This window comes from Pipistrellus hanaki, assembly GCF_964339955.1.
Source record: "Pipistrellus hanaki genome assembly, chromosome: 16".
Classification (NCBI taxonomy): Eukaryota; Metazoa; Chordata; class Mammalia; order Chiroptera; family Vespertilionidae; genus Pipistrellus; species Pipistrellus hanaki.
In genome coordinates, this window is record NC_140518.1 from 20914055 (window position 1) to 20940924 (window position 26870).

Below are 26870 nucleotides of genomic sequence, written 5' to 3' on the forward strand. Positions count from 1 at the left end.
TGAAAGGAACTATGGATTACACCCCTGTCTGGCCTCTCCCACCGTGGCCTCTAGTCTCTGTCTGCTAGCAGCCCTGCTGCTGCTGCCGCTGCTCCAATGCGCTGATGGGACTGGCCCTGCGAGCACCTGCTGATGGCACAGAGTGATGGGGGCCGGCGCCATTAGCAGGTGCAAGTGGTGGTTGCTGCTCCTATTGCCCTTCAGATGCAGGGGGAGGTGGAGAAGCCCTGAGGGGAATTTGGGGCCAGCAGTTGCTGCTTGCACCTGCTGATGACACCAAGCGATTGGCCCGGTGCTCACACTGAGCGGCGGGTCTGGTGCCAGCAGCAGGTGCAAGTGGGGCCAGTGCTGGCAGTAGGTGCAAGTGCTGGGTGGGACCACAGCCCATGGGAGCAAAGAATTTTCAGTAACCACCAGAGGCTCGCTCCGGATTACAGCCCCTGATTACAGCAACTGGCACCCCACCTTGGTCTGGCATCCCTGCTCACCAGCTCCACCTTCCCACTGCTGCTGACGCCCACCATGTTCTGTGCTCTGCTGCCAGTGCCCACCATGTTCCGTGTGCGTGCCCCCTGGTAGTCAGCGCACATCATAGCGACTGGTTGTTCTATTGTTCTGCCATGGTCTATTTGAATATTAGGGTTTTATATATATGGATGAGGTTACTGTGAACATTTTGAAAACGTCTTGGTTTTGGGATCATTTTATATATATATATATTATATTTAAATATATTTTTATTGATTTCAGAAAGGAAGGGAAAGGGAGATAGAAGCATCAATGATGAGAGAGAATCATTGATTGGCTGCCTCCTGCACATCCCACACTAGGGATTGAGCCCTAAATTCTGGCATGTGCCCTGACCAGGAATCGAACCATGATCTCCTGGTTCATAGGTTGACATTAACCACTAAACCACATTGGCCAGGCGGGATTATATCTTTTTACTTTTCTTAGATAAATACTTTGAGTGAAATTACGCCGAAACCGGTTTGGCTCAGTGGATAGAGCGTCGGCTTGCGGACTGAAAGTTTCCAGGTTCGATTCCGGTCAAGGGCATGTACCTTGGTTGCGGGCACATCCCCAGGAGGGGGGTGTGCAGGAGGCAGCTGGTAGATGTTTCTTTCTCATCGATGTTTCTGGCTCTCTATCCCTCTCTCTTCCTCTCTTTAAAAAAAAATCAATAAAATATATTTAAAAGAAAAAAAAAGAAAATTGCTAGGTTATAGAATATGTACTTGTTTAACTTAATAAGAAACTGCTAAATCACCTTAACTGGTTTGGCTCAGTGGATAGAGCTTCGGCCTGTGGACTCAAGGGTCCTAGGCTCGATTTCAGACAAGGGCATGTACCTTGGTTACGGGCACATACCCAGTAGGGAGTGTGCAGGAGGCAGCTGATCGATGTTTCTAACTGTCCCTCTCCTTTCCTCTCTATAAAAAAATCAATAAAATATATTTAAAAAAAACAAACAAAAAAACTGCTAAACCTTTCCCACAGCAGATTTACCAATTTACATTTCCTCTTGCAATGAATCAGAGTTTCAGTTTCTCTATATCCTTGTCAACATTTGGTGTTCGAAGCCTTTTTAATTTTAAGCACTTTAATAGTTATGATATTGGTTTTAACTTGCATTTCCTTGATTACTAGTGAAATTGAACACACTTTCTAATGTTTTCTCTCTTATGAAATCCTCACTTAAGTCTTTTTTCCATCTTCTAATTGGCTGTCTTTCTAATATATGCTTTAAAGGAAAATAAGAGATTCTAGTTTATAGAACAGATATTAAGCCAATTTCAAAATTTCCAATTTTGTGCCACTTGAAAGATTACAAGTATGTGTGAGAGTTTAACCCTTCCACTTTGCTTCATACCTTCTTAGAGAAAAAACTCTTACTACACCTGTTAGCACTAGATATATACATTCTGAAACTCTAGTGGGGTAGTGTTCTCATCCAAGTCGTTAATGGCAAAAAAAAACCAAAAAAAAAAACGGTGTCTGTAGGCTGTCTCTTGTTTGAGATGTTCCATCTGGGAAGTCCTTTATTATCTACCCGAAGCGGCTTTGCGGTAGGTAGCTTTTGCTATAGATGGCCTGCCAGAGAATTTTGGTAGGTAAGTTCACTTTAGATCAGCTGCACCAAGCACATTTATAAATTAATACTGTTTGTGATGTCTTCGCTACATTTGGTGCTTTTCTTCTGTGTTTGGAAATTCTTGCTCTACATTGGCAGTGAAAAGCATGTTTTCCAGTGTTTACCTCAGTGGTTTTCATCTGATTCAAATGTTAAATTTTCATTCATGCCTTTGGAACCAAACTGTTTAAACAGCAACTATCTTTCAGCAAAATCTGAATGTATGATACTGCCATAGCTCTATGAGAGAGTGGATGAAAAGGGGGCTTTGCAATCATTCTGACTGAAAGTAACCTTACAGGGTGATCTGATCATAAATTCCTAGCTGGGCAAATGATGGTAGATAGTCATGTCCCAGGGCTATAAAAAGGTTTACTTTTGTCCAGATTATCCGTGTCGTATGTGCAAGTCACAATAAAATATTTTTTTTTTGGGGGGGGATCCATTCATATAGCTTTTATTACAATATATTTTAATAATTGTTGTATTTTTATTATTGTTAACTCACTGTGCCAAATGTATAATTTGAGTTTTATCATGTGTGTAAGGGAAAAAAGTATATGTGAGTTCCGTATTATCCATGGTTTTTGGAATGTATTTCCCAAAGATACTTTTATTTTCCTTGCAAGGACCGTGAGCTCTAATCTCTACGTAGGATCCTGCAAAAGCAATTTTTTTTTAAAAGTATACTTTTTATTGATTTTTTTACAGAGAGGAAGGGAGAGAGATAGAGAGCTAGAAACGTCGATGAGAGAGAAACATCAACCAGCTGCCTTTTGCACATCCCCCACCGGGGATGTGTCCGCAACCAATGTACATGCCCTTGATCGGAATCGAACCCGGGACCTTTCAGTCCACAGACTGATGCTCTACCACTGAGCCGAACCGGTTTCGCCTGCAAAAGCAATTTAAATAAGCTTCCTTATCTATTGTAAAGGAGGGGTTGCCTGTTTATTGTCTGTACTATAGAAATTGTATTAGTTTGCTTAGGATACTAAACAAAATACCAAAAATTGGGTGGCTTAAAAAACAGATGGATTTTTTCACAGTTCTAGGAGCTGCAAAGTTCATCAAGGTTCTGGCAGGATTTAATTATAGTTCTCTTCCTGGCTTGCAGATGGCTACCTTTTCTCTGTGCCTTCAAGTGCCTTTTCCTTTGTGTTAACTAAGGAACATTCAAACCTGTGAAGAATTTTTGTGAGTTTATTTTTTGCCAAACTGTCAACCAATGCCAGGAAGCAGAATCTCAATGGATTGAAATAATGCCTCAGAGAATGGCAGTTTTGCATCTTGTTTTATACATTAGGATCAAAGAGAAGATGTGTGTAATATGAAATCCATTGGTGATAGTTTAGGGAGGTGAGAGAAAGTAAAGGGGGGATCTCTGGCATTGGATAAAAAGTAAAGTGAGTTCAGGATAGTTAACAGTCAACAATTAACAATTAACATGGTAACAATAACAATGAGGATTTATGGTCGTCGTCGTGTCTCTCCCCCCCCCTCCCCCCACCCTGTGCATTGGTTGTCTCTGAGGGGGTCTAGAAACAAGGAAGTTATCCTGATGTTACATGCAGTCCAACTTCCAACTCTCCCTTCTCGAACAATTCAGTTCTGGACCAAGTAGTTCTCAGAGAAAATGTTTCCGTTGTTAACCAAAACCTGACAAAAAACAAAGGAGAGAATGTGTTTGTTGGCGACAATTAGCACAATTTTAAAACATAAAGAGGCCATTCAGAGTGCTAATGTTGCTAAGAGTGCTCACAAGACATCATAGGCAATTGAATAGGTAGAAAAACTGCTGTTGATTGGACAAGCATAAAGCAGCAGTGATAGCAGTTAGCCCGTGTGGTAGCATTTCATAATATGAAAAAATCATTTAAGGTTAGTAGGGAGTGGTTTGATAAATTTTAAAAAAAGAAGTGTTTGTTTCTAGATTAAACGGTACATTAAACATGTATATAAGAAATCATTGGGGGGGGTGTCTGGAACAGATTAATTCAATTTACATGATTTCTAATGGGGGCGGGAAGGGAGGAATGATTCAGTTTTCAAACAAATCACTTCTCCAACAGCCTTTCCGGAATGTATTACGTTGGAGAACCAAGGTTCCATTATATGTTATGGATATAAAAAGACAATAATAAACAGGCTCAGTTAAGATAAAGATTGGCCCTTGTCAGGGAAGACACTGGCCTAGGACATGACTACCCCTCATAAACTGCTTTTAGTTAAAAAACAAAAACAAAAAACCCACATTTTTATTTCAGACCATCCTTTATGGTTATTTTAGGATTCTGCATTTGTAAGACTGTCTCACAGGCCTCCTGTGAGCTTTTCAGGTTTAGTATGTGGCCCCTTTTTGTCTGTACCTGCGTGCCTAAAGGCAGAGCAAGAGAGTAAGCTTTTAAGCTCTAGTGTTTCTTATAATCTTATCCAATCATGACTTCACCCTTATGACCTCATTTAACCATAACTACTGCCCGACTCTAAGTACAGTCTCGCTGGGGGTTAGGGTGTCAACATATGAATTTTGAGAGATGTGTACGTTCAATCTGTAACATTTTAACCCTGGCCCTCCAAAATGAATATCCACAATGCATCAGAAATACATTCTATCCCAACAGCCCCCAAATCAGAACTTAACATATCAAATTCCATTAGATGTCTCAAAAATAACCCTCTTTGGTTCAATGCACTGCCCCCAGGCCCACTGGGGAGGCAGTGTACTCCCATGGCTCTGTGGGGCAGTTATGCCCCCAGGCACTGGGCCATCACCTTGCTCTTAAGGCACGAGGTGGTGGCATTTTGGTTCTCCATCCTCAAACCAAGGAGACCCCACCTTTTGAAACCAGTCCTGCCTTCTGGGCCTGTGATAGGAGTGGCAGCCCTGCCATCTCTGAATCAGCTTTGCAGTCAAGCTTCCCTTTTCTTGAAGGATATCTCTTGTTTGTGCTAGGTAACTAGGTCCCATCTGTAGAATTCCAGAAGTCTTGACAGCCACCACCCCCCCTTTTTTTTTCCTGTTTCTTGTAGTAACAGCTGGAAGTGTTTCTGCTGGTATAATACAATCTTTATTCCTGGCTTCTGTGAGGTGATTGATTAAATTGATGGCTCACATCCATTCTGATCTCCTTATCAAATAGTTTTTCCGCCACACCTTTAGTGTTCTCTTCAGAATAAACTTTGTCTTTTTGTAGTATAAATAGGCTGAGCATTTTCCAAATCTTCAAGTTCTGTGTCTCTTTCCTGTCAGTAAGGAGAAAACAATTCTTTGACACTTTGCTTAGAAATATCCTTAAATATTCAATTTCATCACACAAAGGTTCAGCCCACTTGGCCACTTTTTAACAAAGATCTCCAGTTTTCAGTACCATATTTCTCATTTCTGTCTGAGAACTCCTCAGAATGGCCTTTGATGTCCATATTTCTACCAAGGGGCTCTTTACAGCAATATAAGTCTTTTCTGGCATGCACCTCAAAACTCCTTCAATCTATACCCATTACACAGTTCTAAACCACATCCACATTTTTAGGTATTGGTTATAGCAGCAGCCATTTCTCAATACAAAACTTGGTTTTAGCTTGGGCTGCCACACAAAATATCAATTGACATTTTTACAGAGGAAGGGAGAGAGATACTCAGAAACATCGATCAGCCGCCTTCTGCACGCCCCCCACTTGGGGATGTGCCTGCAACCAACCCAATGTACCTGCCCTTGACCGGAATCGAACCCGGGACCCCTCAGTCCACAGGCCAACGGCCCATCCACTGAGCCAAACCGGCTTCGGCCTCCTTTTCTTCTTGAAGTAGCAGTCTACTTTTTTACTGCCATGTATTTTCAGTTCTTTCCATTACTGGTAGAGTGAACTATCTGAATTTTATTATGTCCTGTTTTCCTTTTGCCTGGAGTTTCTATATGAATTATATTTGACTGTATCCCTTACTGTCATGACAGAACAGAATTCTCTATTACTTGGTCAATGAATGCCTCTCTATACTTATTATTTACTATTCCCTGCCTTATTTCTTTTGTTATAGTACTATACAAGTCTCTAAGTTCTATATGTGTAGAAACAAACTGCTATCTCTGCTTGGTATGACCTTGTCCCTTTTGCTTGGATTAGTCTTTAACATTTTATCTAATCATCTTTTCTGGCCAGAAGTCTTTCTTTTCTTCTAGCATGGACTAAAAATATCATTTCTGTGTCTCCTTTGTGATCATTGTACTGACTGCATAGCATTAAAGAGTGTTTATTTTTCTGTCTTTGTAGACAGAGGTTGATTGTTCTATTCAATGAAAAAAGTCATCAATGCCTAAAAGGAAATAATAGCTCAGTAATCATTTTTTAATAGTGAATATCTAAAGTATTTAGGTTGTTAGAATCATCTATTAATAGATTACATTATCTGTAAATGATGACAAAAATTTAATCTAGCCGAAGCCGGTTTGGCTCAGTGGTAGAGCGTCGGTCTGCGGAATGAAAGGTCCCAGGTTCGATTCCGGTCAGGGGCATGTACATTGGTTGCGGGCACATCCCCGGTGGGGGGTGTGCAGGAGGCAGCTGGTCGATGTTTCTCTCTCATTGACGTTTCTGGCTCTCTATCTCTCTCCCTTCCTCTCTGTAAAAAAATCAATAAAATATATTTAAAAAAAAAAATTTAATCTAAATTTAGGATTATCCTCCACTTAGGTGCATGCTTAAGGACTACAAACAATATAATTTATATCTCAAAGGAAAGAATACATTACTGCTGAAAACATATTAATGCCAGAACCTAATACCATTTAATTTACCTGCTAATTTGAAATACTTGTTGCCTCTTCCTTGCCCCTGCTTGAAATTTGTATATATAATCTGTTGTTTGAAGATAGTGGGTCAAGAATTTCCATATTTATTTTCTAGATTAGATTTGTAAATATTAGAATTATGTCTACGTTGATCTACACTTGGGTTTGTTTGGCTTATCTGGAGAGAGAAGTAATGGTTACCAAATTTTATTAGGAACAGGACTTAAAAAAAAAGATTAAAAAAATATTTTTTTTTATTGAGTTTTTACAGAGAGGAAGAGAGAGGGATAGAAAGCTGAAACATCAATGAGAGAAACATCGATCAGCTGCTTCCTTCACACCCCCCACTGGGGACGTGCCCACAACCAAGTCATATGCACTTGATCGAATCTGGGACCTTTTTTAGTCCGCAGGCCAACGCTCAATCCACTGAGTCAAACCGGTTTCAGCAAAAAAAAAAAAAAAAAAAAAAAAGGATTTTTTGAGAGATTTCTTTTCTGGTTTCTTATCCATCTTCTATTTCTGAATTGCAGTTACAGATGTAGAGCTGAAGCGACTGAAGGATGCCTTCAAGAGGACCTGTGGACTCTCATATTACATGGGCCAACACTGCTTTATCAAGGAAGTGCTTGGTGATGGAGTGCCTCCAAAAGTTGCTGAGGTAATCTCTGTGTTCTAGGTATTTCTTTGAGATAGTTACCACCAGCCTGAGTTTTTGAAGGGCCTCTTGGTCTTAACAAACTTAAAATTCCCCTTTATTTTTCTTACTGAGTAGTTAAGTTTTGGATGTCAATATGACTATGTTCTTAGAGGCTAAATGGAAATACTGCAGAGGTGCAATTCTGCTTCTTTTGTATTTCTGAACTTTACTAGCCACTGACTTTGTGGATGATATTGTTCTAGTGATGATATTGAAGATATTTATAACCTCTTTTGTTTTACGATGAGTATTCTAGTTGACCTTGTGATTTAATAAAATAAAATTCAGCTGTTGACACAATATTTGTTACACACTGATAATAAATAGTTGAGTTAGGTTTTGATTTTCCCATTTCTTATAGAGTTATATAGTATTTACTTAATAGTTGAGTAGTATAGTGTTTAGGTCAATATAAGCTACCAGTGGCTGTAGATAAAGGCACCAACTGGCATGAATTTAGGAAGAGCTTGCTTAGAGCATGCTGGGCTCTTAGTTTGAAAGATAAGGTCAAACTAATAATGGTATTTTACTGTAGCTTGCCTAGGTGAGACAATTTTTGACTGTCATGGAAGTTCTCAGAAATGCTTGCTTACTACAACTTTTACATTTAAGAAATAGGAATGATATACCACTATATCAAATTTTCCTCCATCTGAAAACCTAAGAAAATAAGTTTTAAAACCAAAATGCTTATTAATGAGATGAGGAAGATGTAATTAAACACATGTAAGGGAAAATGTATACATCTATTTTTGATTAAAGTTTTACACAATGTTGGTGTCAAGAAATACTAATTCATTGTTTACTTCTCTTCTTCACTGTGTTATCCTTACCCCCATTTGATTCCTTGCACATAGATGCACAATATTTATTACTAGTGGCCCGTGCACATTAAAAGGGGGACCGGAGTCAAGTCCCCACCCACACACATCTGCCTCAAAATCATGTGAGACCCAGACCTGCGCCTCCCACCCCCATTGGGCTAGATCCAGACCCAGCCAGTCCCGCCTTTGTCAAGCCCCGCTGGGCAGGGGGTGTAGACTCAGGTCCCCTGGCCTGGCGCTAGGATGGGGTGTGTGGCCTGAGGTCCCCAGATGGGGTGGGGATGTTCCTTGGGATCCCCCGTCAAGCCCCACCATGTGGGGGACACAGCCTGAGATCCCCTAGCCTGGTGCCAAGGCAGGAGGCATGACCTGAGGTCCCCTGTCAAGCCCCACAGGGGTGGAGGAGGGTGTAGCCTCAGGTCCCTGCTGATTGCCCATTAAAGCTCCTTAAAGGAACTTGGCCTCAGCTGTGAGTGCAGCCATCTTTGTGATGGAGTGGTGGTCAATTAGCATATTCCCTCTATTAGATAGGATGTGAGATATAATTTTTGTTATTTGGCTTTATGAATAGTTTCTTTTTTTAATTGGAAAAGTGATATTTCTTGTTATCGGATAAGTTCAAGTTCTAATTGTGGATTTTTGTAGAACTTTTTTCCTTGGTTATTGTGCCTTTAGGAGAAAAACTAGCTATTAAAGCTATTATTAGGGAGAAAGTATTATTTAGAATACACTTAATGTAAAAATTTTTTCCTAAAAATTTTTTCTGTAATACATTTATTCCAATACTATGAAGATTCTTTCTTTCTAAATTTTTTTTTAATATATTTTTTTGATTTTAGACAGAGATGAAGGAAGAGAGGGAGTTAGAAACACTGATGAGAGAGAAACATTGATCAGCTGCCTCTTGCACATCCCCTATTGGGGATGTGCCCGCAACCAAAGTACATGCCCTTGACTGGAATCGAACCTGGGACCCTTCAGTCCCCAGGCTGACGCTCTATCCACTGAGCCAAACCGGTTTCGGCTCTAAATATTTTTAATTGAAATTTTTATCAAGCTACAGATTTAGCCCAACTGTTTTGCTCAGTGGATAGAACATCAGCCTGAGGACTGAAGGATCCCTGATTGGCTTACAGTCAAGGACCTGTACCTTGGTTGCAGGCGTGATCCCTGGCCCTGATTTGAGTGCGTGGGGGTGGCAATTGATGTGTCTCTCACATTGATGTTTCTCTCTCTGTCTCTCCCCTTCTCTTCCACTCTCTTTTAAAAAATCAATAGAAAAATAAACTCTTTTGAGGATTAACAACAACAACAACAAAAGAGATACAGATTCAGATGCAGTTATTAAGAAAGAATATAGAGAGATTCTTTTTATACTTTGCCCATTTCCCCTGAAGTTAACATTTTGCAAATGCATAAAACCAAAACCAGGATATTGACCCTGATACTATTTACTGATCTTATTCTGCTTTACCTAGTATGTGTATGAAATTCTGTATAATTCTATAACTGTGTGGGTTTGTGAAGCCACCACTACAGTCAAGAAACCAACAGTTGGTAAAGTTGCCCAAGCGTGATAGTTGGATAACTTCTGGAGTTTTCTGGTGTTATAGGTCTTCTGTTGATAGAAATCACAGTGTGGAACTTATGTGCATTATGATTTGCTGTTGTTCACTCATCAGTGTTCTTCTAGCATTATCTTTGATTTCTGGTTCTGATTTGGTTTGGTTTGGGATACTTCTTATGTTACCCTTTTGTTCCTGAGCATTAGATTCCCTCATCCAGGTGTGTTTGAGGATCCCCCCTTTTTTTAAAAAATATATATTTTATTGAGTTTTTACAGAGAAGAAGAGAGAGGGATAGAGTTAGAAACATCCATCAGCTGCCTCTTGCAGACCCCCTACTGGGGATATGCCCGAAACCAAGGTACATACCCTTGACCTGAATCGAACCTGGGACCTTTCAGTCCTCAGGCCAACGCTCTATCCACTGAGCCAAATCAGTTTCGGTGAGGATCCTTTTGTTTGTCCAGACTAATCCTGAAAAAGGATCAGTAGCTTTATTGAACTGATATTTTGAAAGCTATATATCAAAAGTTTTTTGGCTGAGACCGGTTTGGCTCAGTGGATAGAGCTTTGGCCTGCGGACTGAAAGGTCCCGGGTTCGATTCCGGTCAAGGGCATGCACCTTGGTTGCAGGCACATCCCCGGTAGGGGGTGTGCAAGAGGCAGCTAATCGATGATTCTCATCGATGTTTCTAACGCTCTATTCCCTCTCTCCTCCTCTCTGTAAAATATCAATAAAATATATTTAAAAAAAAAAAAAAGTTTTTTGAACTGAAATATATCCCTGTTACTGATTTACATTGCCTCTCCCTCCTCCCCCATTAAGATCAGTATTATTTAAAAAAAAATAAAATAATATATATATATATATATATATATATATATATATATATATATAGTTGATTTTTTACAGAGAGGAAGAGAGAGGGATAGAAGTTAGAAACATCAATGAGAGAGAAACATCGATCAGCTGCCTCCTGCACACCCCTCACTGGGGATGTGTCCACAACCAAGGTACATGCCCCTGACTGAAATCGAACCTGGGACCTTTCAGTCCACAGGCCGATGCTCTATCCAATGAGCCAAACCAGTTTCGGCAAAATATATTTTTATTGATTTCAGAGGAAGAAAGAGGGAGAGATAGATAGAAGCATCACTGATGAGAGAGAATCATTGATTGGCTGCCTCCTGCATGCCACCCCCTCCCCCCCCAATGGGGATCGAGCCTGCAACCCAGACATTGCCTTTGACCAGAATCGAACCTGGGACCCTTCAGTCCTCAGGCCGACACTGTATCTACCGAGCCATACTGGCTAGGTCAGGATTATTTTTTTAATCTTTAGGAACCACATTAAGACCACATGAGCCTATTTATTTGAAAGATAATAGAATATTTATTTATTATTCTTGAATTCCAAAGAGATACTGCCTGAACTGTTTAATTATCATTAGTCTGTTCCTCATTAGGTCATTTGAGAGCATCAGGCTATAATGGTCAAGGTTGTTATTTTTATCCTCCTCTCAATAATTTCAGCTGAACCCCAAACTGGCAATAACATAGTTATCTCTATATATAAAAGGCTAAGTGACCAATCCTCTGACCATCCAACTGGCTGGCCAGCCGGTACATATGACATGCACTGGCAATTTAAAAATAAACATTGACTCGTGCATGCATGATACATATAAAGCTCTCACTGGCACCAATCGCACGCATGTATTTCGGATCTGTCATTGTTGATTGTGAATTTGGTTGACACTTCTATTATAGAGAAATATTAAAATATTTCTTCTAATTAATTTCCTTTCAATGTGCATGAATCTATGCACCAGGCCACTAGTGTATAATAACATAGTTTGCAGATGTTTCAAGAGGTGCAATTCGGTTATTTGAAACCAAACCTTTCCCTTAGCGATACTATGTCACTGTGATAGACTTTGATTATTGTTTATTAATATTATATGCTAGTTACTTTATTAGCTGCTTTGCCAAGTATATAATTTAGTACTTTGAACAACCACATGTAGCTAGTTTATCTGTTAACTGGGAAGTTAACTTAGAACACTTAGGTAAATTTATTTTCCTAATGAGTTCACAAATTTTTATCTGACAACTTAAGTTATATGACATTTGTCATCTGTAAGTACTGATGTTACTATCATTTTATCATTGAGGAAAAGATACTGAGGCTTAAGGAAGTTAGGTTACTTATTCAAGTATTAAAGCTAATGAGCAAGTCCATGTATCCAAATCCATACTAGCTACTGTTCTATGTTGCTTCCGACTGATGATGATAATAACTAACATTTATGGAGTTAATTTGCCAGGTATTTGGAGCTATGATAAACATTTTATGTAATTTATGTCATGTAAATCTCACCACACCATGTATGTCATGTAAATCTCACCACACTATTTTTATTAATCCTCATTTTCTGGCTTTCAAAATGGGGGTGGAACTAGAAGCCACAAAGGATTTTGGCACAGTATCATGATCCCAAATTTTTGTTGTCTCTACTGGAATCCCCATTGGAAATCTGCTACCTCCCATAGATGGAATTCAGCTATTTGAATTGGGAAACTGGAACCTTCCCTCGTAGGCATTTAAATAAGTTCTTTCCTCCTGCTGCTTCCTAACCATAGTTACCGTCCGTAATATGCATACTGGTTAATACCATGCTGTTCTCTAGATTGAATTAGATTAGTGAACAGTAGGAGAATACTTTATTCTTGAGTCATTACCATGCAGCATGAAATTCTATTAACTTATGCAAAAAGATTATAGCTTTGTTGCCTAAAATTTCCAAGCCCAATTCTGTTCTATATTTACTATATATAAACTAAATTTTTAAGAAACTCTAAATACATTACATTTCATCTTTTTACCTTTAGCCAAGTGTCCATCCTGAGATGAGTTTGATTCTATATTATTACCTATTTTATTAGCCATCCCTCCAACTTTATTATTTACAAAATTAATACATGTGCCTTCTATATCATAACTCTAGTCAATGACTTAAAATGCTTAGGACGAGGTGCTACTAGTATTTGTAAGTAACAGTCTGTACCTTGGCCATAGTATTGTGGCTGGCTGGGGATATGGAACCCTAGATAGAGATAGGTGGTGTGGCAGTCTCAGAGATATATGAAGAGGAAAGAGTCAGGGGTAGTTAGGCTCAAAAAAAAAAAAGGGTAGTGGCATTTCTAACCGAACCAAGATTGAAAGCACAGAATATACACACTAAAATTCTGAGGATTGGGAAGATTAGGTTATCACTGGGAGGCAGTAAGGTGGATTCAACAAAGAAGATTCGGTCAAGGTTCTCCAGTGCTACAAGCCAGCCTTTGCATGCTGAATATCTGGAAAAGCTAAAGCTGGGTGGTTCTCCAACCCAGCTTTGTTTGTATAAAACATTTAACTTTGTGATTGAAATATGGATGTTAAAGAAATGAAGTTTCTTCGTAGTTACACAGTTAGAGAACGTCAGTCTTTCAAATCAAAATGATGTGTATACATTTTATAGAAGTTTAAGGAAGTTCTGTAATCCCTCAGAATCCTTATCACATTATTGGGGCTGTTGAAAGACCTTATCTTTCTGGACTTTTCTAAGGACTGCAAAGAAACAGAATAAATACTTAGGGTATGAGCCAATGGTATATGTATTTGAGATTAGATATAGTATATTCTTGGCTCAGTGCAATAACAAGGTGCTAAAGAAGAAGGGGGAGAAACTTATCATTTCACTAAAGTTTACCAGGGCCTTGTTTGGAGATGGAGACAATATTTGTTTAAGGTGTTACCAGCCTCAGATTCCTCAACATCTTAAGATTGGCTTTATCATTTTCTCCTAGGTGATTTACTGTTCTTTTGGTGGAACATCAAAGGGACTACACTTCAATAATTTAATAGTTGGACTTGTTCTTCTTACAAGAGGCAAAGATGAAGAGAAAGCAAAATGTAAGTACTTTTATTATCTCAAAATGATAATATAGATGGGCACAGAATTATTTTAGCTCATTTTTAAAAATTGATTTGAGAGAGATAGAAATTGCTTTGTTGTTTCACTTATGTATTCACTGGTTGTTTCTTGTATGTGCCCTGACTGGGGAGCAAACCTACAAACTTGGCATATCAGGCTTACATTGTAGCCAAGTGAGCTAGCCAGTTAGGGCCTTACCTCAAATTTCTGATGATAAACAAAGGATTTAAATTGATATTTCTCTGAAGAAGATAACAAGTGTCCAAGAACCACTTGAAAAAATGCTTAGCAGCCCGGCCAGCATGGGTCAGTGGTTGAGCATCGACCTATGAACCAGGAGGTCACGGTTCCATTCCCAGTCATGGCACATGCCCTGGCTGTGGGCTCCATCCCCAGTGCAGGGCACGCAGGAGGCAGCTGATCAGTGATTCTCATCATTGATGTTTCTATCTCTCTCTCTCCCTTCCTTTCTGAAATGGATAAAAATATATTTTTAAAAAATGAAAAAGGCTCAACATAATTAGTATTTAGGGAAATGTAATCAAAATTACAATGATACAACAAGTCACACCCACTAGAATGGCTAAAATTAAGAAACATAGCCCTGGCCAGTGTTCTCAAAATCTAGATTTTCTCTCTCATTGATGTGTCTGGCTTTCTATCCCTCTCTCTTCCTCTTGGTAAAAAAAATCAATAAAGTATATTTTTAAAAATAAAATAAAATAAAATAAAACTGTGGTTCAAGGGGCAACTATATTCATTAAAAAAAAGTACACAAATGTTTATAGCATCAGTGGTTGCAGTAATTTATACTCTCATTAACAGTGTATAAGAGCTTCAGTTTTTCCCACATTATTGCTAACTCTTTATTTTCACACCTAAACATTTTTGCAAATTTGGTATGTTTAAAAGTATATCACATTGCTGGGTAGTTGGGTTTTTTTGTTTTGTTTTGTTTTTTATTAATCCTCACCTGAAAATATTTTCCCATTGATTATTAGAGACTGCTAATGGGAGGGGAGAGATACAGAGACAGAGAAACATTGATGTGAGAGAAACACATCGATGGGTTACTCCCATAAGTTCCCTGACCAGAGCTGGGGGTGCAGCCTGCAATGGAGGTCCATGCCCTTGACCGGAATTATACCATGACTGATGCTCTATCCACTGAGCCGGACTGGTTAGGGCTCACATTTCTGTTTTAATTTGAATTGCTGGGTTGTTTTGATGAATAAATAAATTTATGTGTTCATAAAGTACTTGGCACTAATAATCACTAAGTAATTGTTATCTTTCTCTTTCCTCCCTACTTCCACCAGGGTATATTTGATCTGTGATAAGATTAATTTATTTTTCCTTTCTCTTAGACATCTTTAGTCTTTTTGCAAGTGAATCTGGAAGCTATGTTACACGGGAAGAAATGGAAAGAATGCTCCATGGTGTGGATGGTAAAGTCCCAGATACACTTAGGAAATGTTTCTCAGAGGTATATTTAAAGTTTTACATTTTATCCCTACCTATTGACTATGATTATTAATTGTTGTATAATGAGTTTAGCTATGATGAATAAATATTTATGTGCAGCATATTCTTAACATTCTTTTAATTTAACAGTTGATGTTTCAACTATGTTTTGTGCTTAAAGATCCATGGTACTTATTTCTGCTACATATGTGAATCTGAAACCTAGTTTTACTGTAAAGGCAGCTGTCTATACTATGGTATAATGAAATACACTCCCATATTCTCACACCAACACACACATTCTTGCACTGTGATCCTGCAGGAACCTGAGCTTGCTCACATTATAGTGCCATTGCTTTTCATCATGGACATATAGGTATATCATTCATTTGCCTCGATCCATTCTGTATTGTTATGACCAATCAGGGCCTATTTACTATTTATGTTATTACTTATTTGATTTGCATTGTGCAATAGTTGGGTTTGCAAAATTTGTCATTTTTTTTCTCTTTTCATAATTTTTCTATTTTCCTTGTATAGATAAAACTAAACATTACAAAATGTGTATCTTTCAGAGAATATTACCTTTTTTTAAGGGGTCTACTAATATGGGAAAAGTTCCTAGAGATGGTGGAGTAAAAAAATACACACCCTTTTACAAGTTTCTGAATCTTTCCTATAGCACTCACTGCTGTATGATTTCTTATGATTGGCTCTTTGACTTACTTTCATTTCACAGAGATGACAGTCCTTCACTGCTCTTGGTTTTATTCAGGCAGTTTTTATGCAGTTTAGTCACCTTCCTAACTATATAGACATTGATTGTCAATACTGCAGGCAGATATACATATACATATACATATACATATACATATACATATACATATACATATACACATACACACACACACACATACACACACACACACACACACATACACACTTCTGATATCTCTTTGGCCTCTCTCTCTTAAGCTTTTCACCACTCTGGCTTTGAGCTTCCTCTTTGTTGATAGCACTTGGAGATTTCCCTTTCTTGCTTTTGAGCTTGGCTGTGCAGTTTTTATTTTTATTTATTTATTTATTTTTTAAATCAATCTTTATTGTTCATATTATTACAAAGGTTCCTCATTTCTTCCCCCCTCCACCAGGTTCCCACCCCACCCTCTGCCTCCTCCCCATCCCCCATTGTCCTCATTCATAGGTGCACAGTTTATGTTCAGTCTCTTCCTCCCTCCCTTTCCCCGATAGTAAATCCCTTTTCAGATAGTAAATCTGTTACTTAGTATTTTCTCATATCAATAATACCTCCACATGCCCAATGATACACTTCACACAAAAGACATTTTCAAATAGGTCAACCAGCCTCATCCAGGCCCCACCCAAGGCACTCACAGATCAACACCCCAGCGCTATACTAACTCAACACATCCAGATCTAAGCCTTCATCACTTGATTCAGCAGACCCTCAAGTTCCCGCAAAAGATTCCAGCCATGTCTGAGAGGCAGCCGTGGGCAGGTACAGGCGAGGAGCGAGCTGTTTCGGGCCTGGCTGCTCCGGGCCTGGCCTCTGTTGCTCTGGTTCATTCCACAACCAGCTGCTCCGGGTCTGGTCACTGCCGCTCCCGACCTAGTTGCTCTGGACTTGGCTGTTGCTGCTACAGGCCTGGCCGCACCCGACCCGGCTGCTCTAGGCCCGGTTGCTCCGGTCCCGGCCGCTCCGGGCCTGGCCGCTCCCAGCCTGTCAGCCGCTGCTCTGGGCCTGGCTGCTCCCAGCCTGGCAGCCACTGCTCCTGGCCTGGCCGCACCAGACCCGGCTGCTCCAGGCCTGGCCGCTCCCTGGCTGTGCAGTTTTTGTTAGTGGTTATGGTGTAACATTTTACTCAGTATTTCTATGTATAATATTTGGTGCAAAGGATTAGCCTCTTGCATTTTTGGTTCTGACATATTGACTGGAAGTTGCTGTGATAGTCTTTTAATATTTCAAGACAAACTGGCTAGCTATGTGTCCTCCCCCCCAATAACAAACATTTGCTGGTCAGAAAAAAAAAATGCAATCTAATCTTCAGGCTTGATTAGTTGGATTTCTTTTTTCAGAGATGTCAATTGTATTAATACTGTGCTCATTTGGGAGAAAAATGTGTATATTTTTTATTTTAATAAGGTTTACAAAGACGTTCCCATTTTATATATGGGAATTAAGTGTGGTTATCACCTAGTTCTCTCAAATTTAAGCACAAAAGCAAGTGTGTATATATATTAGATGATAATTAGTACTATAGGAAAATATAAAATAGTCCTGGCCAGTTTAGCTTGATGGTTAGAGCATCAGCCCTCAGACCAAAGAGTCAAGGTATTTGATTTCAGGTCAAGGGCAAGGGCAGATTATTTCAGCTGCAGGTTCTATCTCTGGCAGCCAATGAATGTCTCTCCAACGTAGATGCTTCTCTCTGTGTCTCCTCCTCCCCTTCTTTATGCCTTTTCCTCCCTCCCTTTTTCTCTTCTTGCTTTCCTCTTTCTCCTTTCCCCTTTCTTCCTCCTCTCTTCCTCTCTTTCAAAAAAAAAAAAAAAAAAAAAAAAATCAATGGAAAAATATTCTCCGGTAAGGAAAAAAAGAATTAGGGAGAGAGGTGGTGATAGGGAGGAGGTAGCTGAATATCAGTATTTTGTATGAATAGTAGGAAAGACTTGCTAGATAAAGTGACATTTGAACAAAAAATTTAAAGGAAGTGAGAGATAAAACCAGATATTGTGTGTGTGTGCGGCGGGGGGGGGGGGGGGGGGGGGGGGAGGGGGGAAGCACTTTCCACTAAGAGAATATAGCTAAGGCCCTGAATTCGGAGTGTGCTTGACATGAATAAGGAGCTACAAAGAGGCCAATTTAGCTGGAATGTAGTGAGCAGGCTATCTTGTAGGAAATGAATTTACAGAGGTTGGAGGAGGGGTGGAATGGAGTTAGGGGTACTATATGTGACCCTGTAGGACAGTGTGAGTTTTTTTACTTCACCCTTAGTGAGATGGAAACCATAGAGAATTTTGAGCAGATGATTACATGAGGTGTGTGTGTGTGTGTGTGTGTGTGTGTGTGTGTGTGTGTTTTAATATATTTTATTGATTTTTTACAGAGAGGAAGGGAGAGAGATAGTTAGAAACATCGATGAGAGAGGTACATCGATCAGCTGCCTCCTGCACACCTCCTTCTGGAGATATGCTTGCAACCAAGGTACATGCCCTTGACCGGAATCGAACCTGGGACCTTTCAGTCCACAGGCTGACACTCTATTCACTGAGCCAAACTGGTTTTGGCATGTTTTTATTTTTTTAAATATGATCATTTTAGCTTTTATGTTTAGGGTAGGCTGGACAGAGTCCAATTGAGGTATCTGAATGACCCAAGTAAGAGGTAATGGTCATTTAGATCATATGTGGCAGTGAGGTGATAAGTTTTTAGATTTAGATTCTATATTTATTTTGAAGGCGGAGTTGACAAGATCTTTTTTAATTGATTATGGGCTGTGACAGAAAGAGAAGAGAATGACTAAGGTGTATGCCTAATTTAGTAAATTAATTGTCATTAACTGAGATGGCTAAGACTACTAGAGAGGGAGGTTTGGGGCATAATTAAATTTGAGAATCATATTAGACATTCAAGTGGAGTTGTCAGCTTTCCTTTTGACATAATAGGTTGGAGTCCAAGGAAAAGGATTTATTGGCTTATAGATAGAAAACAAATCGGAAGACTGAATCCTATATTCCAATGTTTAGAAATTGGCAAGATGAAGAGGAATTCAACACAGGAGCCTGTGAGGAGACCCAAGAGTGAATAATATCTTGGAAGCCAAGTGATAAAAATGTTTTAAGAGGAAGGAGTGTTCAACTAGGTCAAATAAACTGAAAGGTCAGATGAGTTGACCTCTGATCACTGAGAACTGATCATTAGATTTGAAGGATAGCTCATTGTTGTAGGTCCTGTGGAGGGGGGGGGGGGGGGCGGAATCACTGGAGTTGGGTTACTAGAAGGCATGTGCTTATAAGAGGAAATTGTGATAGGGAGAAGCTTAAAATTGCATTTTTGGGAAGAGCAATGGTTATTTTCAGAAAATTAAAAGACTGGTAGGAAATATCTGAGATAGTGTTTTATGAAGGACAAGCGCTTTGGAAGAGGGAAGATCAAAGAAATGAAAGGTCAAGGTATTGAAACATTCATATGTAAGGCTATATAAATCATTAGATACTTAGGGTGATAAAAACTCAACATTATAAATGGGCTAATTTTATCTGATTCAGCTATTTGATGTATTTACCTGTTGTAATTTCTGAATAATGTATCTGATGATTGTATCCAAGACCCTAGCTTTTCAAATTACCATGTTTTGGTATCAGTTTTCTTAGAATAGTCTTATTTTTAAATCTTCCAAAATGTTTTGTGTGTTTTTGCACTCCTAAAAACAACCCCCAAACTGTAAAAAGTACTATAGCTAAAAAATACAGACCTAACACCTAGATTTCAGAGACATGGAATCATGGAATGGGTCTCTGCTTTTTCTGTCTTGGCTTTATTAGCCTTGATAAATAATGTTATAAAGGAAGTCTACATAGGAGTTGTATTGTTTTTTTCTTACTGTATATATATTTTAAAGTAAAAATTCATATTTTTTATTTGTTTGGTTTTTACTTATTTAATTTTTTTGTTAATCCTAACTTGAGGATATTTTCCCATTGATTTTTTTTGAGAGAGCAGAAGGGAGGGGGAGAGATAGAAAAACATCTATGTGAGAGAGACACAACTATTGGTTGTCGCCTGCACCCATCCCAACCAGGGCCAGGCAACCGAGGTATATGCCCTTGTCCATAATCAAACCCAAGATCCTTCAGTTTTTGGGCCACGGCCCTATCCACTGAGCCAAACTGGCTATGGCTCCATCATAGTTCTTTTAGGTTATAAGTTATTTGTATCCCTTAATATTTCCTGTGTTTCATTCCTGATTATATTTCCCTGAGTGAGTTGAGTCTCCCTTTTTCTCATAGCAACATCTGGTCCTCTCTCAACCTAAGTCTTGTCTTCCATAGAGATTGATTTGCATAGCTATGTGATGTTTTTTCCCAGCCTGCAAACTATTTTTTTCCAGAGATTTAACAAGGCAAAGAAGTCTTAGCAAGGAAAGAAAGCAAAGAAATAGAAATCTACTTGTTTCTTTTTTATATTCTAATTGACTTGTGAATACATGTTTTCATTGATGCCTTCTGGTTGAGGACTCTGGGAAAGTTGTTTTTAATTTGCCAACAAAACTTAAAAGAGCACTTAAATTTCATATGTGTTTAATTAAAATATGCTACTTTAGATCGAGGTGCTAAAGAAGAGGGGTAAATTAAGTAAAAATTGGGTTTATTAAATATTAAAAGAAATGCAGTTTACTGATTTTAGGATATACCTTAGCAAATAAAATATGACTTATTAGTAGTAATGCACTGCTTTAATGAATTGATGAAATAAGTTGCAATTTGCATATAGATTTCGAGTAAATGGAAGTTCTGAAGTACAATTGTTTTTGAAAACACCTTGATTTCCAAGATTACAAAATAATTTATTTAGATAATTCTTCCTTTGTAGATTAATGTCAACTAATTGCAGATTTCAAGTTGTGCATGTTCCAAGTAAGATACTTTAAATTTTGACTAAACTATGTTTTTTCTTTCCTAATCATAGGGTGAAAAGGTAAACTATGAAAAGTTTAGAAATTGGCTTCTTGTAAACAAAGATGCTTTTACTTTCTCTCGTTGGCTACTGTCTGGAGGTGTATATGTGACCCTCACTGATGATAGTGATACTCCCACTTTTTACCAAACTCTGGCTGGAGTCACACATTGTAAGTAATGACATTTTATTGTTTTCTGATCACTTTTTAATGCAATTGCCTATAAAGAAGAAATTCATATTGTCAGTTTTTTCTTTTAGAGTGTAATAAAATGAAATGCTTGACTGCTGGATGTCCCACCAGGATTGGACCTAAACAGTTAGTCGGACATCCTTCTCACAATCCAGGACTGCTGGCTTCTAACTCCTCGCCTGCCTGCCTTCCTGATTGCCCCTAACTGCTTTTACCTGCCAGCCTGATCACCCCTAACCACTCCAGCCAGCCTATATGTGATCAGGCTGGCAGGTATAATAGAAGCAGTTAGGCCCGATCCTGGTGGGACATCCAGCAGTCAGACATTCCTTGAGGGGTCCCAGATTGGAGAGGGTGCAGGCTGAGCTGAGGGACACACACACCTCTGTGCACGAATTTCGTGCACTGAGCCTCTAGTATAGAATAAGTGCTTTACAATGAATATGTGTCCTCTTGGATTATTGAAAACATATTTGGCTTGTGAATGTCAGTGAGTTTCACCCACTGTTTCTAGAGACTAATTGTTTTGGGAGCAGACAATTTCTAACAAAAGGCTGTAGACCAGTGCAAAAATGAATTCTACATCTGTGGAAAGTTTTTCTTGCTAGTTTGTTTTCTTTTATAATTTATAAAAATGAAATAGAATAAACTAGTTCAGCAGAAACTCAATTTGCTACTGGCTTCAGCAAATGGCTACTTTCTTAGTGTGCCTTTCTATGAGAACATTATCACAAAATCAGAATTATTGCTAAACATCTTATAGAAATTCTGACATGGGCAGGTTTACATTCTGATGACTAATTTATCACTTATAAACTCTCAGTTTTTGTCTAAGCAGTTCACTACTGGCATCTTTGTAGGCTCTTCGACTCAAAGCATATTTGCTACTTTATACTTTTCAAATAATGTGTCAGGAAAGTGGAAACCTGTGATAAAAATAGAGACTGTTATTAACTAATTTATAAGTAGACAGAAAATATTTATTTTACTGCATCAGTGACTATTTAAATTTGTATAATGAGCCAAGTTATCCAGGAAATATAAATGGATTACAATATTTCACTTGTAAGTAATGTTTGTTAGAATGCAGGTGCCTTTAATTATTTTGCACATATAATTATAAAGTGAAATTTGAAATCACAGTAAATTGAACATACTGCCATGTTTCATCAAATTTTATTCTCTTTTGTAAATCACAAATGAAATTGAGGAGCTATTTATATTCAATATAGAGTTAGAATAATTAACTGATTTGACTTACACAAGATTTTAGATTTTGTCATGGCAAGTACATTTTCAGAACTGCAAGTTTCAAACTATTGTAATCTTACCTTTTTTTAAAAAAATTTTTTAAAATATATTTTTATTGATTTTGTACAGAGAAGAAGGGAGAGAGCTAGAGAGCTAGAAACATCGATGAGAGAGACTCATCGATCAGCTGCCTCTTGCACACCCCCCACTGGGGATATGCCCGCAACCAAGGTACATGCCCTTGACCGGAATTGAACCTGGGACCCTTCAGTCCCCAAGCCGACGCTCTATCCATTGAGCCAAACCGGTCTCGGCTGTAATCTTACCTTTTATTTAAATTTAAGAAATTGAATTAGAATTTTTGCCCAAAGTTCAAGTTTTTATGCTTGAATAGATCTTTACCAAATGTTTATCAAGATGGTTATATTTGTCTATCATAATTTGCTATTTAAATACCTATGATTACTTTTCTAATAAATTTTTTTGGTCAAGTATAGACTGTTTTTAATGACAAGTCAATTTTTAAAGCCATTTATAGTGGAGAGAGACATAGACAATGTTTGCAATAGTGCTGAACTTATTTAAAAAAAATTTTTTTTTTATTGATTTCAGAGCGGAAGGTAGAGGGAGAGAGAGAGAAATATTAAAGATTAGAGAGAATCATTGATTGGCTGCCTCCTGCCCACCCATTACTGGGGATCAAGCTTGTAACCCTGCCATATGCCCTGACGAGGTATCAAACTGTGACCTTCTGTTTCATAGGTCAATGCTCTACCATTAAGCCACACCTGCCAGGCAATGCCGAACATCTTGATGATGATGTTCAGGATCAGAGAACATACAGATAGGCATAAATGTGTTCAATATAACGAAATGTTTGAAATAGGTTGGAACAGGTGTTAATTCATTTTCTTTTTTTCATATATGAGAGAATAGTCCAAACCCTAGTATTTGGCTTTTTCTTGGCATACCCTTTCCCTATATGTTTTGGCAGTTATTTAGCTCCGCATATTGTTGGAGTTTGTAGACACAGACTATAAATTCAAAATGTAATTCATTTTACATACTTAGACCAGTGTTTCCATCCCCTATTATTGAACATGCATAGTCCTAGCCAAATACAAAGTGGCAGCTCTCTTCTTGAGTTTGAAGGCTCATCCTTTAGATGCTAACCTTTGAAATGCCTATATTCTGTCTAGTTCTAGGTTGAAATGCCTGTCATCTTTTTTTGTCACTCCCTGAAAAGTAAAGTTCTTTTTTGTTTTTTGTCTTTTATGTTGGGTCCATGGTATAGGTCCTTGTATAAGTTATTCTTGTGTTTGAATTATAAGAGAACACACAGTTTTGTTTGTTTTTCTGTCCTATTATTTATTACATGTCTTGTCTACAGACTTTTTGTAAATACTTTTTTGCCTCTGCAAGACCTCCAGGGTCTAGTTGCTCATGTGCTCCCTGAAAACCCTGTGTCTCTTCCCTCATTGTACTTTCCACATTAGATTAAAATGACCTATTTTTATTTTTATTAGAATCTAAACATAGTTGTTTCGTTCGCAATCATATCTATAGTTTTTGTCAGGCACATAATAATATGCTCTTATTACATATTTGCAGAATATTAAATGATTTTTTATTATAGTTCCTGTACTTTTTCTCCCTTTTTACCCCCCCCCCCCCATACTTTGCTCTGTGGAAGGTTCCAATTTATCACATGCAGATTGGGTACTTTCTAGAGGAGGCACTATACTCTGTGTACATTATCTCATTTCATCTTTCATTTCTTCTCCATTCTGAAAATGAGGCAACCAAGACTATGAGAAGTTAAATTTTCTGAAGACCAAATGACCAATAGTTGTCAAAATTGGGATGTTTAAATCCCAAAGTGCATGCTTATTACTGTTTTAGGACCTAAAGACAGTTGATTGACATACAGTCATTTTATTCTTTAATCTTTTATGAATAGCTTGTAATTGCAGATAAAAAGATTTGGTTATGTGGCAGTTGTGGTGGTTGTTGAGCCATTGTCTTCAGATTGCAGAGAATCTTGCAGATTCATTTTTCCAGTTTCTTTTTCCCTTGGGATACTCACAAATGATTTTTTTTTTTTAAATATATATTTTATTGATTTTTCACAGAGAGGAATTGAGAGGGATAGAGAGGGATAGATGAGATAGAAACATCGACCAGCTGCCTCTTGCACACCCCCTACTGGGGATATGCCTGCAACCAAGGTACATGCCCTTGACCGGAATCGAACCCGGGACCTTTCAGTCCACAGGCCAACGCTCTATCCACTGAGCCAAATCAGTCCTGGCACAAATGATTATTTTTTATTTCTCTTCAATAATTAATTTCATTTGATCCAGGCAAGATCATTGAATGATTGTCCTTTACCTACAGTGAAATAAATAATAGAATAACTATGATTTTTTAGAACTATATTTTAATAACTGAGAGTTAATTTTCCTTAATGTTTATGATATTTTTTCATAGAATTTAGCTATATACTAAGAAAGAGTTTTTGAAGTTTTCGTAAAATGTATCATAAGAGTCAATAAGCCTGCTACCTCAGTGATTCCTTGTAGTAATAGAAACTGGATTCTTAGGTAATTAATATAGTATTTTGGGCTAATTTTAGGACCATATAACTAATTTTGATTTTTCTTTTTCATATCTAATTCAAATTTACATTGTCTCTATTTTAGCATTTATTATTTCAACTAAAAATATGTATATTATTATATTCCCTTGTCACATTTTAGTTTGTAGTGTTAAAAACTTTGAATATGAAGAAAGTACTTTAGTGATTCTTAGACCATAAGCCACTAGAACATCTGCATGTCCCTCCTTGTTTATCCTCTTATTTTGTTGTAAATTATGTAAGGCTTACAGCCATTTTAAGTACCTCTTAGAAAGTCATTGATTTTGAGAAGGTTATTTCCTCAAAAATGTTGAGTATCTGTGTGACTGTTTGAAAACACTTGGACATTTTGCCTGGCTTTTTAAAAAATAGAATAAAATTCTGACATTAAAAAAGAGTTTTTTTCTGCAGCTGGAGCCTCTGACAAGGTGGGACTTGAGTAGGATGGCCCAGTGTACAGGCCAAGAACTGTTTAGAATGTTAGGAATATTATATGCTACGGTTGTGAACCAGAAAATATACCTATAGATGGGTAATAAATTGATTCCTATATAGTTTATATATACTAGAGGCCCAGTGCACGAAATTTATGCATGGGGCTGTGTCCCTCAGCCCAGCCTGCACCCTCTTCAATCTAGGACCCTTTAGGGGGTGTCTGACTACTAGTTTAGGCCCAATCCCTGTGGAATCCCTGTGGGATCGGGCCTAAATCAGCAGTCAGACATCCCTCTCACAATCTGGGACTTCAGGCTCCTAGCCACTCGCCTGCCTGATTGCCCCTAACCTCTTCTGCCTGCCAGCCTGATCACCCTCTAACTGCTCCTCTGCTGGCCTGATTGATGCCTAACTGCTCCCCTGCTAGCCTAATCGCCCCCAACTGCCCTCCCCTGCCAGCCTGGTAGCACCTAACTGCTCTCCCCTGCAGGCCTGGTACCCCCCCCAACTTCCCTTCCCTGCAGGCCTTCTTGCCCCCAACTGCCCTCCCATGCTGGACCGATTGCCCATAACTGCACTTCACTGCCGGCCATATTGTGGCAGCATGAGGCCTACACGCAAGAGCACAAGGACCACCTCTGCTTTTATTAGAATAGATGTTTTAGGTGTAGTTTTATGAATTGCAAATAGAGCAACTACTGCAATTATTACCTCTTTAAGTGAAAATAAGGTTAGCTGCCTTCCCTCTTCTCAGAAGTGTTCAGCTGTCAATTTATTCAAAGTGTTTGAGTAATAATAATATAGTACATATCATTTACCATAGTTTGTTTTAGGCAGATATTAAATTAATGAACTGCAGTCTGTAACCCAAAATGAATAGTTAATGTGAGTCTAAAAGGGAGCTCTAAAGCATGGTTTTAATAGTAACCGGGACCAATCTGATCATTTTCCCCTCTAAGTATGTTTTACTTGTCTTCCAACATTTCTACTTCAGTAAAGAAATTGTGTTTTTTAAGGAGATTAAGGTAAAAAATTGGGGTGCAATTGGTGTGATTTTTCTGTGTTCTAATTTAGTATATTATGTAAACATCAATTAATCAGAAATACTTTAGTACCTTGAATTATAAACTATAACCATGGTTAGATTTTTTAAAAAATCTATAGTTTTAAAAAAGCATACCTTCTGATGAGTGAGGAAAT

General features: G+C 38.3%; 1 protein-coding gene and 1 long non-coding RNA gene across 3 annotated transcripts in view; both read left to right on the forward strand.

The window, feature by feature from the left end:
* The window catches only part of USP32 (ubiquitin specific peptidase 32), a 115022-nt gene that overhangs the window by 26437 nt on the left and 61715 nt on the right, over positions 1 to 26870 (forward strand). For both annotated transcript variants that reach the window (XM_084864178.1, XM_084864179.1), the window contains exons 2-5: positions 7458 to 7585; positions 13867 to 13972; positions 15362 to 15480; positions 21166 to 21325. In XM_084864178.1, coding sequence (XP_084720304.1) covers positions 7458 to 7585; positions 13867 to 13972; positions 15362 to 15480; positions 21166 to 21325 — 513 coding nt within the window. The remainder of the gene's footprint in view (positions 1 to 7457; positions 7586 to 13866; positions 13973 to 15361; positions 15481 to 21165; positions 21326 to 26870) is intronic.
* LOC311611749 lies at positions 17306 to 19432 on the forward strand. The gene is made up of 2 exons (XR_014793146.1): positions 17306 to 18217; positions 18251 to 19432. It is a non-coding gene; the product is annotated as an uncharacterized lncRNA (long non-coding RNA).